General features: G+C 43.6%; 1 protein-coding gene across 1 annotated transcript; it reads left to right on the top strand.

The window, feature by feature from the left end:
- Positions 1–1,617: 1,617 nt before the first annotated feature.
- WHAMM (WASP homolog associated with actin, golgi membranes and microtubules) lies at positions 1,618–17,143 on the top strand. The gene is made up of 10 exons (XM_075045165.1): positions 1,618–2,219; positions 5,630–5,803; positions 7,207–7,357; positions 7,888–8,057; positions 8,762–8,927; positions 9,893–10,080; positions 11,521–11,607; positions 11,693–11,788; positions 12,168–12,660; positions 15,829–17,143. The coding sequence occupies exons 1-10, from the start codon at positions 1,680–1,682 to the stop codon at positions 16,113–16,115; spliced, it is 2,352 nt and encodes a 783-aa protein (XP_074901266.1). The 5' UTR covers positions 1,618–1,679; the 3' UTR covers positions 16,116–17,143.
- Positions 17,144–17,322: the final 179 nt, after the last annotated feature.

The raw sequence follows: 17,322 nt of genomic DNA, 5'->3' as shown, positions 1-17,322 counted from the left end.
TGAGCTGGAATCAAGATCAGATTCTAGAAAAAATATTAAAATTCAGAATTTAGAAAAAAATCAGAAATCATAATGTTGCATGTACTTATTACACATATACATACATCCCCACTCTGTATGTGTATGCTAGACAACTGGAAAGCTAATTATGGTGAAGAAAGTGGCCAATGGCCCACCCAGGGAGGGCTTTCACGGGAACATATCCCTTCAGTCTGTGCTCAGTAGCGGTTCACCTGATAAAAACCAGGCTGTATATTACCACTGATTATTGTGATTACAGTAGCACTGGAGCTACAGTATCCACTGAAAACCACAGTTGTGAACATGCTACTGAGCCAGCCTTGCTGGCAAGAGATTTTTAAGCACGTTTGAGAACGTTGCATTATATACATCTTGAGCTCAGGGGACAGTGCAAGGGGAAACGTCTATTGAATCTTCACACAGCTCTGCTTTTTCCTCCTTTTCCAATCAAACGTGGTGTCATTTCCTCACATTTCTAGCCGTGCAATTGTTTGCTGTTTTGGTAAGGCATTACAAGTTAATTACCCTTGTAGTCATGATCGCATTACCACTGACAGTGCCTCTATCATCTGTAAGATCAGAGCAGAAATGTTTTCACATAAATGATGTAGCCTTTGCTGAAATGTTAACATTTATGCTGTCAGATTTTATTAATTTTTCATACAAGAACTTATTTTTGCCCTTATACTGTTAAATTACACTACCTTACAGGCCTTAACTTACTGAAAAACTAGTAGCGTCAGCTTTGCTTCGCTTCCAAAGTCTGTAACATTCTGTTTACTGTGAATTAAATTCAGCCTTGCGCGTGAGACCTGAATAAGAGATGTGCTATATGAAAACCCCTTTGCTCTCTGCTCCCCTCAGAGGCCCGTGAGGCGGTATTCAGGTGGTACAGCAAGTATGACCACCTTAGGGCAGGGCTGAGACTGACTTAAGGACAAGCACCATTTGACTGCAAGGTGGCTAGCGGCCATGGCCTCTGGGGCCTGGGGCCACCTGCCACCCCCAGGGCTTGAAGGCTGACACAGGGTAGCGCGCATCTCCATTTTAAAGCGCAGGGAAGGAGCGTGGGGTTTCAGAGAAGGGGACGACTTGCGAAATTTTGCCGGGCTCAAGGGAACGGTGGCTGGGGGGAAAATCGCTGGCACGCGGCAGCTTCCCCTCAGCCAGCGGCCCGAGCCGTCAACGGCGGACACCCCGGGGCTGCAGGAAAATGGCGGAGGGCTCCCGCGGTGAGGAACACCCTGAGGGAATGCCCCGCCTCCTTCCCGCAGGGCTGGGTGTCTTGTGCACCCTGCCCACCGCTCCTCACAGAGACGACTGCTTATTTGACAAAAATAACCTTTTTTCTTTTTTTTTTTTTTCTCTTTTTCCCACACTCGGAGCCTCTACGGGCGCCCTGCGCAGACTTCACTTCCCCCTCACGTAATGCCACTCTTTATTTTCCTGCCAGCTCTGTGAGGGCCGCCCGCCCCGCCCCCCGCCGTCGGCCCCGCCTTGGCCCCGCCCCCGGGCGACGCCCGCCAATGGGTCCGCGAGCTGCGGGTGACGCGCGGCGAGGGCCCCGCCCCCTGGCCGGGTGCGCGCGGCGCCTTTAAGGCTGGTGGGTTTCTGTTTCGCTCCGCGGGCGCGGGGGCTGCGCGGCCGCCGCCGTCGTCATGGAGCCGCAGCCCGACAGCCTGGAGGGGTGGGTGGCCGTGCGCGACACCGCCTTCGCCGAGCCTCAGCCGCCGCGGCTCCGCTTCCTCGTGGCCTGGAACGGCGTGGAGGGCGCGTTCGCCGTGACCTGCCACGGCCGGGCGGAGGCGGCGGCGCAGGCCCCGCAGAGCTGGGCCGGCCTCTTCTCGGCGCCGGCCCTGCGTGGCGTCCACCGGCAGCTGGCGGCCGTCTGTCCGCGCCTGGAGCCCGCCTTCCCCGCGCTGCCGCCCGCGCTGCCCGGCGCCTCCGGCGGCGGGGGGCTTTGGGCCGTGCTGTTCCCCGGCGGCGCGGCGCCGGGCGAGGCCGAGATGCAGGAGCTGTGCCGGGAGCTGGAGCTCTACCTGGGCTGGGCCCTGGAGCTCTGCGGCGGCCGCGTGGTGCTGGACGCCCTCTTCGCCGCCGACCGCCACCGCGACGACGAGTACTTCGAGAGCCTCCACGAGCTGCGCGGGAGGGCCCTGCGCGGCCACCTGGCCCGGGCCAAGGAGGCCCTGCGGCGGGTACGGGCCCCGGGGGCCGGGCGGGGCGGGGGGGGACCGGAGGGGCCGCCCCGCAGCGCCGGCGGGGCCTGAGGGGACCAGCGGCGGCCGGCGGCCTGCGCCAGCCCGGCCGAGGGGGCCAGCGGGCGCCTTTGGCCTGGCCCGGGCCCGCTCGCCTGAGGGATCGCAGCGGCCCGCGGCTGTCCCCGCGGGCGGTGAGGCTGCTGCAGGGCCACCCCCTGCTCTCCCTGCGGGCAGAAAAAGGTTTCCCTCGGTGTAGGACCGCCTTCGCTGTCTTGTGCTGCTGCGCGGCTCGCAGGTGCACCTGTCTGAGCCTCAGCTTTAGCACCTCTTGCTCACCTGGGAGTTGCACGCATGAGGCTGGCAGCTTCTGCTGCAAGAGCTTCAGTCACTCGGGTCAGGCTCACGTTTGGGTAACGTGAGCAAGGGTGACCAAGTCACTAATATCCTCTTGCTCATGGTATCGTCCAGTGTTCAGATTAGCGCTTACACAAACACTTCTTTGGTTGTCTGGAAACCCCCAAGTCAACTAGTTTTCTCAAGTTCTGAGTGCCATCAGTTTTTCTAAGTGTCACTTAATAAAGCAGGGAATAAGCCAGCTCTGGGTGGGCAGTCAGTACACGACATTGGGGTGCTTACTGAAGCTGCAAGCGCTCCTACAAAAACACATTGCTATAAATATCCTGCAGTGTTGTGCAATGGGTAGAATGGTAACAGAAAGGGAGAGTACAATTATGCTCTCAATTTTCTAACCTCCCTGTAAAGGTCTCAGACTGCTTGTTTGCAGTAATGCCTATAACTGGGGGATTCTCACTTTTCTTTATTAAAACCAAACTTAGCCATGGACCTATGCCAAATGGATGTTTTGTAGTCAGAGAAGTTGTGCTATGTTTTTAAGTGTCAAATTCTGGCCTAATTATTGTGTGAGCCAACGATGATGTTAGCCCTTTCTCCCTTTAGTACCATAAGTTTCTTCTTGCTGTATATGCGTTCTTGGATTTATTTTTTTTTTTGTTTTCCCCCTTGTAGTAAGCATGAATTTAAAGGATGGTATGTAGTAACATGGTTGCAATCAGGGCATTAGTCTGTTAAAACAAGAGATACAGATACTTAAAGCTCACCAGTATGTTGCTGTTAAGTTTTCTGGCAGTATCTGCAGTCTATTTCCTGGCAAAGCAAGCTGAAAGGTATTTTATGAAAATGGTCATGCTTTGGAGGAAAGTTAAGACAGTTGGCTTTAGCCTTCTGTTTCCTGTTTCAGTATTTAACAGCTGTAACAACATTACTGTTGCAGAAAGACACAGTTTTTCAAAACGACAACTTTAGTTTAGGTGAACTTCATGTGCAGTGTTGTGTACAAAAGCTATGGTTTCTGTAACTGACTATAACTGTTCATGGCCCAGTTAGAAATACGTTCTAGCCACCATGCTCTTTTGCAAGCAGCACAAATGTAACTTGATGCCAGTTATTCTGTGATTTCCAACTATGTTTTAGATAAGTAAGGCTAAACATGCTATAGAGTGTTGTATTTGCAGGCCTGACGAGGACGTAAATTCATTATATGCAGTCTAGACCAAGTTACACAAGATTCAAGAAATGGAACCTACCTCTTCTGGCACTAAACTAGCCTTAAGTATCGGAGCATCCTTCTTCCCTTTTGACATCCATGTCCTTCTCAAATACTTCATCCTTTGGGCCAGGAAATTAATTTTGAAGAATGCAGAAGATAACTGGTACAAGATAGAGGAGAGTAGTATTTTGTGAATACTTTTTTTGCATGTGTGTTCAAAGACAAAGGAAAAACCGAACAGCAATACTGTTAAAACAACCAGAGGAGTCAGTTGGGCTAATGGCAAACCAGAATTCTATGAAAAGAATATCAGATTGTGTAAAAGCAAGCATTTTACTTTAAAACAGACAAAATGTTGTCATTCCCCAATCCCCTGTCCCCCCCCCCTTAAAAAAAACCCAAACCCTTGTAATGAGTAATTGTCTCATGAGTTGACTTTAAAATTTCACTAATACTTTCCCTCTGCTCACTATAAACATCCTTCAGGAGCAGCATGACCCTCACTACTTGCTTTGAATATGGGAACCAGAAAGTGAACTATTGTGTTTGTATTTGGCTTCAGTAGTGGGGGGGGGGGGGGGGGGAAGCAGACTGTTAAATTGCTGCAGGTGGGCCCTAGGACTGTGAGCTACCATGAGCTCCTGGGGAAGCCTAAGGGGCTGCAGGACTTCTGGGATTATCAGAAATGTTGCAGTTCAGATCCTCTTGTTCCTCTGTTCTGCCTGTGCCTGGCCTGGAGGGAGGATGGGTGGGAAATGCTCTTGAGCTGACTTCCACAGATTTTTCCCTGGGGAAATGCCTCCACAGCTGGGAACTTTGCTCCTGCTGTCTTACCCAGACTCAGCGGGCAAGAGCAAAGGTGACAGTTTAATTTCAGTGCTTTTCAGTTGCAACACAATCAAGCTTATATTTCTAATGCTTTTTCTCATTGTAGCACCAAATACCCACTATTCCCGTCCCTCCTTAGAGAGCTGTAGAGCAAACACTGTCCTTCCAGGAAGGTCTGTGTTTCTCAGTGGAACTTAGCTGTGTTCTCTCAGCTGGCTCACTCTATCCTGGCACATAGAGCACACCCTGGTCTCTGCTAGCTGCTGTCAAAGAAAAATCTTTGAAGCTTTGATTGATGCCAGTAAACAAATGCAGTTGAGGGGAAGGTTCCAACTTTGTATTTTGTCATAGAAGCAAATGACGACCTTAAAGACTAGTGTATCAGAAAGGCTGTTGTTCCATGGAAGAATTACCAGTTACAAAGTGTAATATCACTGGAACTGAGATTAGAATGAACTATTGTAAATTATAAAAATGTTAAAGAAATTTAACTGCCAATGTATATCAGGAGTAGAAATCTGTTTCTGAATTCATATTTTTAAATGGTAATCTGATTTTTCTATGCCCGAAGTCAGAAATTCTGGATCCAGAAACTCATTTCGTATTGGCAGGCATTTAGTAATTGTGGAAGCAATGCAAAAGCTAGTTTAAGGATACTTTACTTGCCCTTACAGTACACAGACTTCCCCAGCTTCCCATTTGTGTTTATAAAAAGCAGCAACCAAGTCATCTGCACACAGCTATTAGAATTTCTGTGGTGAAAGCCCTAGGCATGATACACCTTGCAGTCTCCCAATGCAATATGCAGCAATTAGTGCTTTTAACAGTGTGGTGTTAAAGACGTTTCCAGCTAGGGGTGGCTGCTGAATGCCTGGCGTACACCTCCTGTGTAGTGGGAATTCTTGCCTGTTCATCGAATGACAAACGGCAGGTCCTTTCCACCAAAGCTCGTCAGCAGTCAGCACACACAAATGCAAAGCAGCTAAGTCTGATTTACCTTTTCTCCCACTAGGTTCTTCAGCAGCATAAAAATGCTGACACAATGGTGGCTTTGATGAAGGTTTATGAAGAAGAAGATGAAGCTTATCAGGATTTGGTCACCATGGCAACACAATTCTACCAGTATTTACTGCAGCCCTTTAGAGATATGCGAGAGCTGGCAACACTGTACAAACTGGAAATCCTGGTAGGTCTGTCTTTACAAAGTGAAAGGCCAAGTTATGTAGTAGGGCATCAGCTGCTCTTGGAGCAGTTTAGACTCAAATCACTTAACATTCCCTACTTCTATCTGTACCTACTTTTTTTCCCCCTGCCAAGCCACCAAACGTGACTGAGAAATTTAGAGTTAGGGTAGAACCACTCTCAGACAATCTCAGAGTCCATGGTATTGGCTTGAATAGAACTGCAGCTGTCTTCCCACCAGTGTCCCACTTCCCTCTGTTATGAGGAATTAAAACATCCCCAAGCTCCACCTATCTGGGGTTTACTCTCTGGTCTCTGGTAGGCTGAATTTACAGAGATCCAAGTAGCCTTTGTTGTGCCACCTTGTTCTGGGGTTAAACCACAATACACCTTCAGTGGGATTAGTTTGTGACGTTGAGAATGCCATCCCCCAGCAATACTGATGCACCAGATTAAGTCAGTTGTGGTGGTAGAACAGAAGGCAGAGGAGACCTTAGCACACAAAGCAGTTTTCTGTTGGTGCTACAACCTACTAGAAGTACAGATTAAAACATGTCAGTTGTCACTGCATTCATTTGATTTTATGTGCATCTTAAACTGGAAGCACATGCTGAAAGTTATGATGCCCTGGAAAAGACAACCATTTATTATTTTGATTTTGCCTTAAATAGTATGTTAAAATTAAAGTGAGCTGTTAGTGTTCTCGAAAAGAGCAGAATAGTTTTAAGTTTAGACTGAGGTTCTTGGATACTGAAGGTCTAAATCTGTGAAGATAAAATATCCAGTATGCTGTACTGAAAATTAAAGTGAAAATTAGAATGGATGAAACAAAGTTTGTTTCTGTGTAAAAAAAACAGTCTAAGGGATATTTAGGCTCATTTGAAATCTAATTCTTTAAAAAAAAACATTGGAATACTAGTCTTGTACCCATGTACACTTTGTGGACTTGAAAATACTCTCTTACGTTTCTTTTCTGTATCACTGTTCCTGTGTGAAAGAACTGCCAAACTGGAGAACCTGACAGTGCAACGTGCTGTCAACACATGGGGAAAAATAGAAGAGAACATTGCACGTAGAAGAGTGGTTTTGAGTTACTTTTAGTAACAACTAAAAACACTTGTGTTGGATGTTATTTTTAAGATGATAGTTTAAAAATATTTTAAGAAATAAATTAATCTGAAGTTAAGCGTGAAGTCATGATTGGGGAACAAAGGTTCTCAGTTAGTCTAGAGAATGAGGAGCAAGGCAATACATAGGCATGAGTAGTGATTCCCTTTGTGACAGGTAAGGGGAAGATCATGTTTGCCACTGTGCTCTGCCTTGCTTGGAACATCTCTAAGTATAGTATAATGCAGGCTGCATCACTGTGGTAACCAGTTGGTAACTGAAAATTTTGTCTCCTTGCAGAAATCTTTGCAGTATGATAATTTGGGGCCTAAAAGAGTAGCAGCTTTGCAGAAAGATGCCGAAGAATGGACTAAGCGAGCTGAGAATGCTGTGTGCTCCATTCAGGATATCACTGTGAACTACTTCAAGGAAACTGTAAAGGCTCTGGCAGGTAATCCGAATGATTTACACAAAAGGTTGTGTAAATACTCGACTTAGGGGACTGAGAGCTCTTCTTATCACCTTTGCTGGTCTCTCTCTGCAGACCCCGAGGTTAGGATGAGTGTCCAGCTTAAGAAAAGCATTTTATTCACTAAGATTTATATCTTTTAACCAGTTTGGTTTACAACGTGCATTTGGATTGCACACAGCCGTTATCAAGGCCTGAGACTTACAGCTGCAAACCTCTGAACAAAAACCATGCACGCTTTTAATGCTTGATATGCAAGCCTCAAGGATTTCAGCATGTTAACTGAGTAGATTGCTGTGTAAATGTTAAGGCATGTTTCTATGGTACACTGAAGTATTTTACTTACATAGATAAAATCATAAATTCAACCTTTTAGTCTTGTAATTTCTAAAGAAGCTTCAGAAATTGTTTAATAGTATCAGCATTTTTAGTATTGCAGCTATAGTAGAAACACACAAGGGCTATTAGTACACTGCATTTCTCATATGTTATTGCAATGTTTTAATCTGCAGCAATGCACAAACAGATGGAACAAGATCAGGAAAGATTTGGTAAAACCACCTGGGCATCAGCTTTGCCACGACTAGAAAATCTGAAATGCATGTTAGCTAAAGAAACCCTTCAGCATCTGAGGGCAAGAGAGTTGTGCCTGAAACAGAAGAGAGCTGGCTTTCAGAAGAATGTAAGACCTTGCAAAGCCTCCTTTTCTGTCACTGTTTTGTGAAGGGCTGATCAAAATCTACCGAAGTGGTCATGGGAGTAGACTTTCAAAGTCTTTGTCTATGAAACAGCTTGGGTTTTCAACATTGTTTTAAGCTGTGGAAAAATGCATGTCTCCATTTTTTTAAAAATTGCTCCTGCACATATGAGGACACTTAGCAAAGGTTAAGGTACATGCTTTTACAGTTCAAGTGTTGTGTTAGCATTTGTGATATCAATGTTTGAAATTGTTAGTTTTAGGGAGATAAAGACCAGATATTATTTTCAGAGGACACTGCAAAATAAAGATACTTACTTAATTTTAATCTTCTGATCTTCTTGATTTGATGCCATCTAACTGCTGCTAGGAGTACCTGATATTTATTTTCCAAGAGTAGTGTACTGCACCATATATAATTGTTTTCAGGAGCAGTATTATTTGTGCAGGTTATAATGAAGTCTTTCCTGGTAGACTTATGGTAAAATTACACTTTAGGTTAATAAGGCTTTCTGCTTCTCTGAGTTTCTGCTCCAAGTCTTTCCTAATGTTCTGTTGTTTCCATACCAAAGCGCCTAAGCAGCTGCCAGTTAGGCCAGGCTCTGTACAGGTATTTGTGCATCCATGCATGTTTCATGTGTGCATATTTTGTTATTAATGCTTTTTATTTTCTATTTGGGGCTATACAGATGGAGAATCTCAGTGAACAAGAAGAGAACTTAACTGTAGTGGAGGAGCTGGAAATACAGTATTATGAAACGCAGCTGGAATTATATAATGTACAGCTTGAAGTATTGAAACATGAAGAGATGCTGCTTATTGTACAGTTGGACACTTTAAGGAGACAGATTAAAGGTAAGAATAAAAAAATATTTAAGCACATAGTCGAAACACAGGAGTGATATAGCCTTCTTTGTTTTCACTTAAAAAAAAAAAAAGGATGATTCTCACTGCTCAGGTCTCAATAGTAGAAAGCATCATTGGAAAACACTGATGATGTGGCACCATCTGATGTTTTGTCTTCTGATTAATTAGACACTAATTTGATAACACAAGTTTAAAAAAAGTTACAGTGGTAGCTCATTTTCATGGGAGCTGTGATATGTGCATGCACTGGTTTAGCATATGGAATAACTTATATTGAAAATACTTAACTGCTCTTGTAGTTACAAGATCTATGCATAGAAACTGTGGATATCATGACCTGCTGAAATGGGTTCTGAAATTCATCACAAATCTGTTGTAATTTAACATGTAGAAATTACAAAATACATCCTGTAATGACAAAAAGAGGTGATTATAGCTAGATGGTACTTGATTACTGCTGTATTCCAGTTTAAGTGTCTCTTTGTAACATATTTATGACCAAATTAGGTACCAGTCTTGTTTATGCTTATTTGTGCTTATGAATTCTCTATTACCGTGTACATTGTGAAGTAAACATTGCTCCTGCTTGTTGCGTAATTAAAACCTGGTGAATAGTAAAATAAGTCACCCAGTGTTGATCAGAACAGTCTTCAGTTTTCCAGGAAAGCTCCACTTGGTGAAGGTAGGAGTTAAAGCACAGAAAGACATTTGAAAGAGGAAGCTAAATAACAACAAATGCTAACAGCATAAATTTGATCCTGCAAAGCACCCCTGTGAGTAACATGACATGTTTGCCTAGGACTTTGAAGGACCAGGCTTGGCTCTGGAGCACTACACTTCCTAATAACTAACTCACTGCCTTCAATGGCTTTTAAAATGTCATTAGTTCTTTAAATGTTTAAATAACTGTGGCAATTTTTGGGTTTTTAAAAAAATGCCAAATGCCTTTTTAGAGAAACAGGATGAAGTTGTTTACTATGATACATGTGAAAATCCTGAGGAGCTCAAGGTCATTGAACAGACAATGGGACAAGATTACGCTAACTTGTCAGAAATGACGATGCTGAGGCAGAAGACTAAGCAGTTGGAGACAAAGCGTGGGACTGTCTGTGCGAGAAGAGCCTACCTCAGGAACAAAAAAGTAAATGCAGTCCTGGAGATGTGCATTTTATTTAGCTGATGTCTTGACTCACGAGGGATGGACAGGAAACAACTGGAAGCTTTGGGTGGAGCGTACGAGATGATACAAGATGACTCAGTGCCAAGGCCTCCAGAGGGGCAGATGTGATTTTGAGCCAGCTTTACACTCCACTTTGTGGTGCAAGTGCCTGTCTAGCTTATTAAGAGATAACAAACTTACATAGGTGACCCAGGAGTTGTTCCCCTACCAGCTAAACCTTACCAGAGCACTGCTGTGGCCAGCTGGAGCTTTGCCCTGGCAGCCTTTTACAAAGCAGCTGCAGTACAGGAGGAAACCTGGCCTGCAAAGAAGGAAGCTGCAGCGACAGGACAACCCACACAGTGGTACTTTACCTTTTAATGGGAGGGGAAAATTTAACTGCTGCAATTCTCTCTCCAGCCTCTCAGTTCTGTGCAAAGGGCAGTTTTTTCCTTTGTTTCCCATGCAGAGTAGAACACTAGGAAGACACAAGTGAGATCACAGTTGACTCTCATGAACCTTCCCAGTGAGCTGAGCTTACCTTACACCTGCATAATCCTGATGGGGCAGAGAGCAGAGTTTAAGCTCCAGTCTGTCTGGCCTTTTACCCCTCATTAGCCTGGACAAAATGGGAATGACATTGGAAATGTTTTGTGAGCCATTATTGTCTCTTGCTTTCAACTGCTTCCTCAGCAGACACTTCCTTTGCTTCTGTTTTCATTCACTTAATTGCTGTCTGTTGGTTATGTAACACTAAAGCCAAATGCTAGATGATTTGCAAATGCTTACCCAGCCATGTGGATAATCCCCCTCTGTACAGTGATAAATAGCGACTCCCAGAGAAAATATTGAAGCCTACAGCTTTTCTGTGGCACTTTGTTACTAACAGAAGGTACCCCTGTTAGACATTCATTGTGCTTTCCATACTTTTGCTTCCCTGGCTTTTGTACTTGGGAGCTATGGCAAATAAGGGACAGGGGGAAAGTAGCCTTATATTTTTGTTATGCCCTGCTAGCTTCCCTCTTGCCCTCTTCCTCATGTCTTTGCAACCCTTCCCTCCAGTTGGTACCTGGGTGACATTTCTTCAGAGCTTGTTTCTGCCTTTTTTTTTTTTCTCCTTTCTTCTCTTCTTTTTTTAACCTAAGTGTAAGACAGAGGGATTGGTTCAGATCTGGGTGTATTTCCTCTGCAGCATGAATAACCCTATCACTAATTAGGAGAACAAAAGATCCATGAAGGAGTCCCACAGACTTCACCTTCAGGGTCTCACATCTGCCACTAGTTGAGCTTAGCCATCCTTCTTCACATAGCCAAGCACTCAGCCTTAGTCGCTGTTTAGTGGCTTGTGCACATGAGTTAATGGCACAGATGGTGCACAGTAAATGTGAACTAACCTTTGCATGAATTTTGCTGTTCTACCAGGATCAATGTGAAGCAAGCCGTCGGCAGAGACTGCAACAAGCAGAAGAGAGCAAAAAACGCTTCCAGCAGCATCACAGCATACAGATAGTGAGTACTGAATAGCAGCCTTGGAGGATCTGGCAGCTGCTTGTTTTCACACACTGAGGCTTTACTTACTTGTGTTTTAATGCAGAAGAGAGACAAGCAAAAAGAGGAGGAAAAAAAGAAAAAAGCTTGGATAAGCCAGGAACGTCAGAAAACACTGGAGAGGCTGAAGACATTCAGGGAGGCAAGTACTGTGAACTACAGTAGTTCCAAATGGTGTCAAAACACAATGTCAGAAAGTAGCCGTAGCTCAAATGTGAGCATGGTCCAAATCAGAGACAACCATTCGGATAGCCTAAAATAGGATTGTGTGTAATGAGTCAAGAGGATTAAATCCACTAAGGGTATAGTTTCCAGGTGCAGAACCTGTTGCAAAGAATACAAGTGAGGAAATGGCTTTGAAAGGAATACCTTCATATTCATCTAAATCTGTTCAGGGTTGAATTTTCTGCTTGAATGGGTGAGTGGGACAGGTCTGTACTCTGTGGTTTTTTGTCTCTGGGGTTGATATTTTGGCCAGTCCAATGGAGATGTGACCTCCTGCCTTATGATTTGTTTTTCAGAAGTGTCCAGCTCACGTTGTTGTGAAAACATCTCATCCCCAGCATCTCAGTCCCAAGTTGCCACAAAACATCACTCAGCAGGTTGCAGTACTGTCCCCGCTACCTTCGTCGAGAGCAAGGGCAGCTCCAGAGCAGCCAAAGAGCATACTGCTAGTAGAAGCCAAAGAATTAAAAGCTTCACATCAGAATACCCCAGCAGATATCCCAGTCCAGGTTTTTGTTACTGATGGTGACACAGAGCAACAAAAGCATAGTGAGGCACTGATGGTCTCTCCATCCTCACCACCACCACCACCACCTCCTCCACCCCCTCCTCCTTTACCCTCTCCTCCCCCACCTCCTCCTCCCCCACCTCCTCCCTTACCTCTTCAGTTAAAGACAACATTGGCAGCAGAGGATAAGCCACTTCCCCTTAGCTCCGATAGCCCCACAGAAAGCTCTGCACTGCACAAACAGGATGACTCATCCAGGAGGTCTATAAATAATTACATAGGTAAGAAGGCTGACATCGACTGGTGGTTTTTTGTTTCCTGTATTTTTCTGTTTTCCCTCCCTCTGGTTCCAGACAGGAATAGTGTGCAGCCTTGCTCAAGAGAGTGAAGCTCTTGGAAAGCTTAATAAGCTTTCAAGTAAGAAACCACATACAATAACACTGACCATAACTCAGGATGTTAAATGAGTAACAGTGATTTGTTGTATCCCATTTGATACACTTCACAGGGTCCTGATGCTCAGAGTGTGTGAGTTGGCAATTTTGGTGAAGTGCTGTCAATTGGGCCAGGTCAATCTTTTAGGACATTTGAACTTGAGTCTCTGCTGGAATCCTACATTTATTAAGTACAGCCTTACAAGTTAGTTTAAGCCGTGCTTAATGACAGCACTACTAGGTCTGTGGAGATCTTAATTCAGGACCTGCATTTCTCATGACACTAAAAATCCCACTGCTGTAATAGCTAGGAATGTGTCAGAAGAAATTCCAAGGAGAGGGAGTTTATTCATGTTGTTTGGTGAGAAGCAACTTTTATTACCAGGTTTGTTCTTGGCACAGTTTTGTAACTTTTGAACTGAATGTGGTATTTTGATTGAGAATTAATCAACTGCCCAGTCAGAAGACCACTGTGGGTAGATTTGTGGTTGTACTAAGGCTACACTTCAGTGTTTGTGATTTATGTACTACGGAGCTAGTAGTTGGGCTGCTTGCATTTCTAAGGTATGCACAGCTTGTGTCCACTTAAAATTTGCTTGGTTACTAAATAAAGGTTTCTTAAGAGAATTCATGCAGAATTCAACCAGGATTTGAAAGGCAGATGGATAGCTTTGGCATACTAACATTCCTAGGGCAAAAATTCTGCTCTGTTACACCTCTGCTTTGTTAGCAAGATCATGCAGGTGTAATTGAAGGCTGAACTCTGCAATTGAAACAGTAGTTTGAATGAGAATAGAGCTCAGCAGCCTGCCAAGGCTTCACTGGTTACATCCTGCTAACAGGCTTATTTTTGTCTCTAAAGCAAGCAGATACTTTGACTATGTCAGGGAGATTGATCTAAGTTCGAAGGCAGCAATTTTTTATTGTCATTTTTCATAGTGGAGCTGATGCTAGAATGAAGCATGTCTCTAAATGTGGTACATTCCTTTTCCTTTTCAGACTGTTCACAATACATCTAAGCAGCCTTTGTATCCTCTCAGTTAAGAGGCAAACCACAGGCAGAAATACCAAGGAAAGTTCAGCATTTTCAGTTCTTCCAAGGTGTGGGGAAGTACAAGCAGCTGAAAGGCTGAGACGCAGTTGAGTTACCATGGCGAACTACTGTGCTTCCAGTGGATCAGCGTGCGGACTTCAGTCTAGGAGGTCCGTGGGATAACTCTACCACAGATACTCTTAAGTAGCTTTGATTAGCAACAGGAGTTGTACACCAAGTAGTCTGATTGCTACTGGAACAGCCTTGCTAGTAGCTAATAGTTACTACCATTCACAGCCTAACATTGATGTCCTTTCATTATTTTTGGATAAGTAAAATCCTTTTTTGTTTATTGGAGAGATCCAGTTTGTTGTTTACACCTATTTCATGAAGAAAACCAGCATGTCAATTGCTGTAATAGTAATTGATAAAATACTGCCACAGGAACTTACTGAAACAGCTTCGTAAACAGGTTGATTTTGGTTACACATGGACTACTCATGTCTTTCTACGTGAAAAGCCAGGAGAGGTTCGTGTTCTGAATGTGTTAACATACTTTCCAAGGGGAACTTCTTTTATAATTTGTTAGTCTGACTAGAGCGGAGTGGCTGAGGGAACCGGGGTTGTTTAGTCTGGAGAAAAGGAGGCTGAGGGGAGACCTTATTCTCTACAACTACCTGAAAGGAGGTTGTAGTGAGGCAGGTGCTGGTGTTGTCTGTCAGGTGGCTGGAGATAGAACGAGAGGAAATGGCCTGAAGTTGCGGCAGGGGAGGTTTAGATTGGACATTACGAAAAAATTCTTTACTGAAAGGGTTTTCAGGCATTGGAACAGGCTGCCCCAGGGAAGTGGTTCAGTCACCATTGCTGGAGGTATTCAAAAAGTGCGTAGACAAGGCACTTCAGGATATCGTTTAGTGGGCATGGTTGATGGTTGGACCTGATGATCTTAAAAGGTCTTTTCCAACCTAAATGGTTCTATGATTCTCGTCTTTTATCAGGCAGCCCTTTTGATTAATAGACTTAAGACTTTCTTACTTGAAGGCTTTGTAAGACTACTTGATGGATCTTTGGTTTATCCTTTTCTGACATCTCAGTCTCTGAAGGTACCACAGGATTTAGCAGAATGTTGCATTTCTAGTGCTTGATGTTAATCACATAACCTTATGTGCACTGCGCATGGCAAAAATACTTCCAGCTGTGAGGCACAGATGGTCTGGACCTATGGCTGTAGGAGTCGACTGCTGTCCAGGGAAACTGCCTCCCTATCCTACAGTCTGAAGCTAGCAACAAAGAATCCAACAGGAGTAAAACGCAAATTACAGTGTGTCTCAAGAGAACTAGTGGAAGCTCTCTCAGTGTGGTGTCCTTTATGGTCTGAAGTTCAGAAATACACGCCTGAGATTTAAATCATGTTGTAAAACGGGAATTATTTTTTAAGTCTGTAGAGAAAAGAGCTGCCTGCCTGCCTGCTTAGGGCCTGATCTGGCTCCTACTGACTTCAGTGGTGCAGTTTCAATCCCTTCTACTCAAATCCTTTCATTTTTCTCTTGGCTGAGCAAAAATGTAATTGACAGTCTCAGCAGGCATTTGAGCAAGCTAGGAGGAATGGTAGATTGTTTCTAATACAGAATACAAGAGATTTTTTGGTTCAGTGAAGTTTTTTTTGAAAGCCCATAAAGTTGTAATGAAAAAGAAGCATCCTCCTTTGTGTATAATTTCTTCCTTGGAGCACAACCTTGTATAATGTTGAAGAGGCACTGGATTCTCAATTCAAGATATAATAGCTTTAACTGCTTTCTAAAAGCAGTTCCAGAGCCTGCTGTTGCAGAAGCTTGAAAGAGTCTGTGACAGAACAGACCATTCTTTTTGCTGTCTCTAGCAAAGATGAGAGGAAGAACCCTGAACACTTGGGTGGGGTTTTATACCTCTAAGTGTGATTGTCTTGTTCTTTCTTCTGGTAACAATAGATTTATCTGTTGCAGGTTCCATGGATGAGGTTTTGGCTTCACTAAAACGTGGTGAAGTTCATCTTCGCAAAGTGGAACAGCCAAATCTGTATGCCTCTGTAAAAGACAACCTCCTCTCTGCCATAAGGCAAGGAGTTAAACTAAGAAAAGTGAATCGAGATACTGAGAAAGATGTCAGTAAAGGATCCACTAATGAGCTAGAGAGAAGCATTAAGGCAGTCATCCAGAGAATTAAGAAAGTGTCTGCTGATTCTGAAGAAGAGGAGAACAATGATCAGAATAATGGAGAATGGGACAGCTAACAGATTCAAAGTAACAGACTTACTGACTGCAACAGTATGTCTCATTTTGCACATTGTAGAAGACTGTCCCTTTCAAAATGAAAGAACAGTGTGATTGTGTGTGTTGTTCTCGTAGTCCAAAATGTCTTGTAAAGTAAAAGAATCCTGTTGATTTTCTGTAGGAGCTGCAGATTCTTATTTTCGCATGAGAAATCATACTCCCAATTATGCTTGCATTAATAGGTATTCCTGGCTCAACTGTGTAGAGTTTTCACCGCATCTGAAGACAGCTAAAATGCTGGATTGAAACATACATTATTTAGGTTGTTACTACACAGTAGGTAATGCTATCACAACAAGGTTTAAGGAGTGAAAAACTAACTGAAAATCTATTTTGTCAGATAAAAGTAGAACCAAATCCGTGGTTATAGGGGCAGACCAGAAAACTTAGCATAATCTGGAACCTCTCATTCCTACCTCCATTGTCCAGAAAAGTCTAACATTTTGCTTGTCTGATACAGCTCACTCTCAAATAACTACATGGATACTCCATTTATCATTATGTTATAAAGTGTGCATTTATGAATGGGCTTGATAATGCTGACTCGGTAAATTAGTATCGAGTTTGAAATCAACACTACTGTAGTAATTACTGAAAAGTTTATTTTTTAGCTGGAAGCTTAAATATAGAGAATTTTTAGATGCTAAATGTTTTCCATACATCTACATTTACAATGAACTGTTGGCATGAAAGAGCGAGCCAAAATATTGTATATAATATTGTCTGGGATCTAGCCCTGTAATACAGAGCTGCATTTCTCCACTGAGACCATCAATACATGTTTATAGCTATGCTCATGAATTTAAATTACCTGATAGCCTTATAAATGGCAGATATTTGCATTGTGCCTGGAACCTGGCTATTTAAAAATTCAGCTACAGTCAGTTTAGAGACTGTTTCTATTTTGGGTAGATAGTGACAAAAATGATTCAAAGTTTCTTTTGGAGTTTATACTGACCCTTAATAAAAATATATCCTGACAGAAGAAGTGGATTCAGTGTGCTGTTATCTTAGGATACTGCTGTGAAGTAAGCATTACTTACACCATGGTACTCTGGTTTTTGATAGCAAGTAGCAGCCATACAGCAACTGCGCTCTCTCACTAACAGTATATGTAAATACTCTTATTTTCTGAAATATTTATGAATTGTAATTTGGTAACAAAAT

The sequence above is a fragment of the Buteo buteo genome, chromosome 13, assembly GCF_964188355.1.
Source record: "Buteo buteo chromosome 13, bButBut1.hap1.1, whole genome shotgun sequence".
NCBI lineage: Eukaryota > Metazoa > Chordata > Aves > Accipitriformes > Accipitridae > Buteo > Buteo buteo.
Note: the sequence above shows the minus strand (reverse complement) of the source record. Positions and strands in the feature narration are given on the sequence as shown.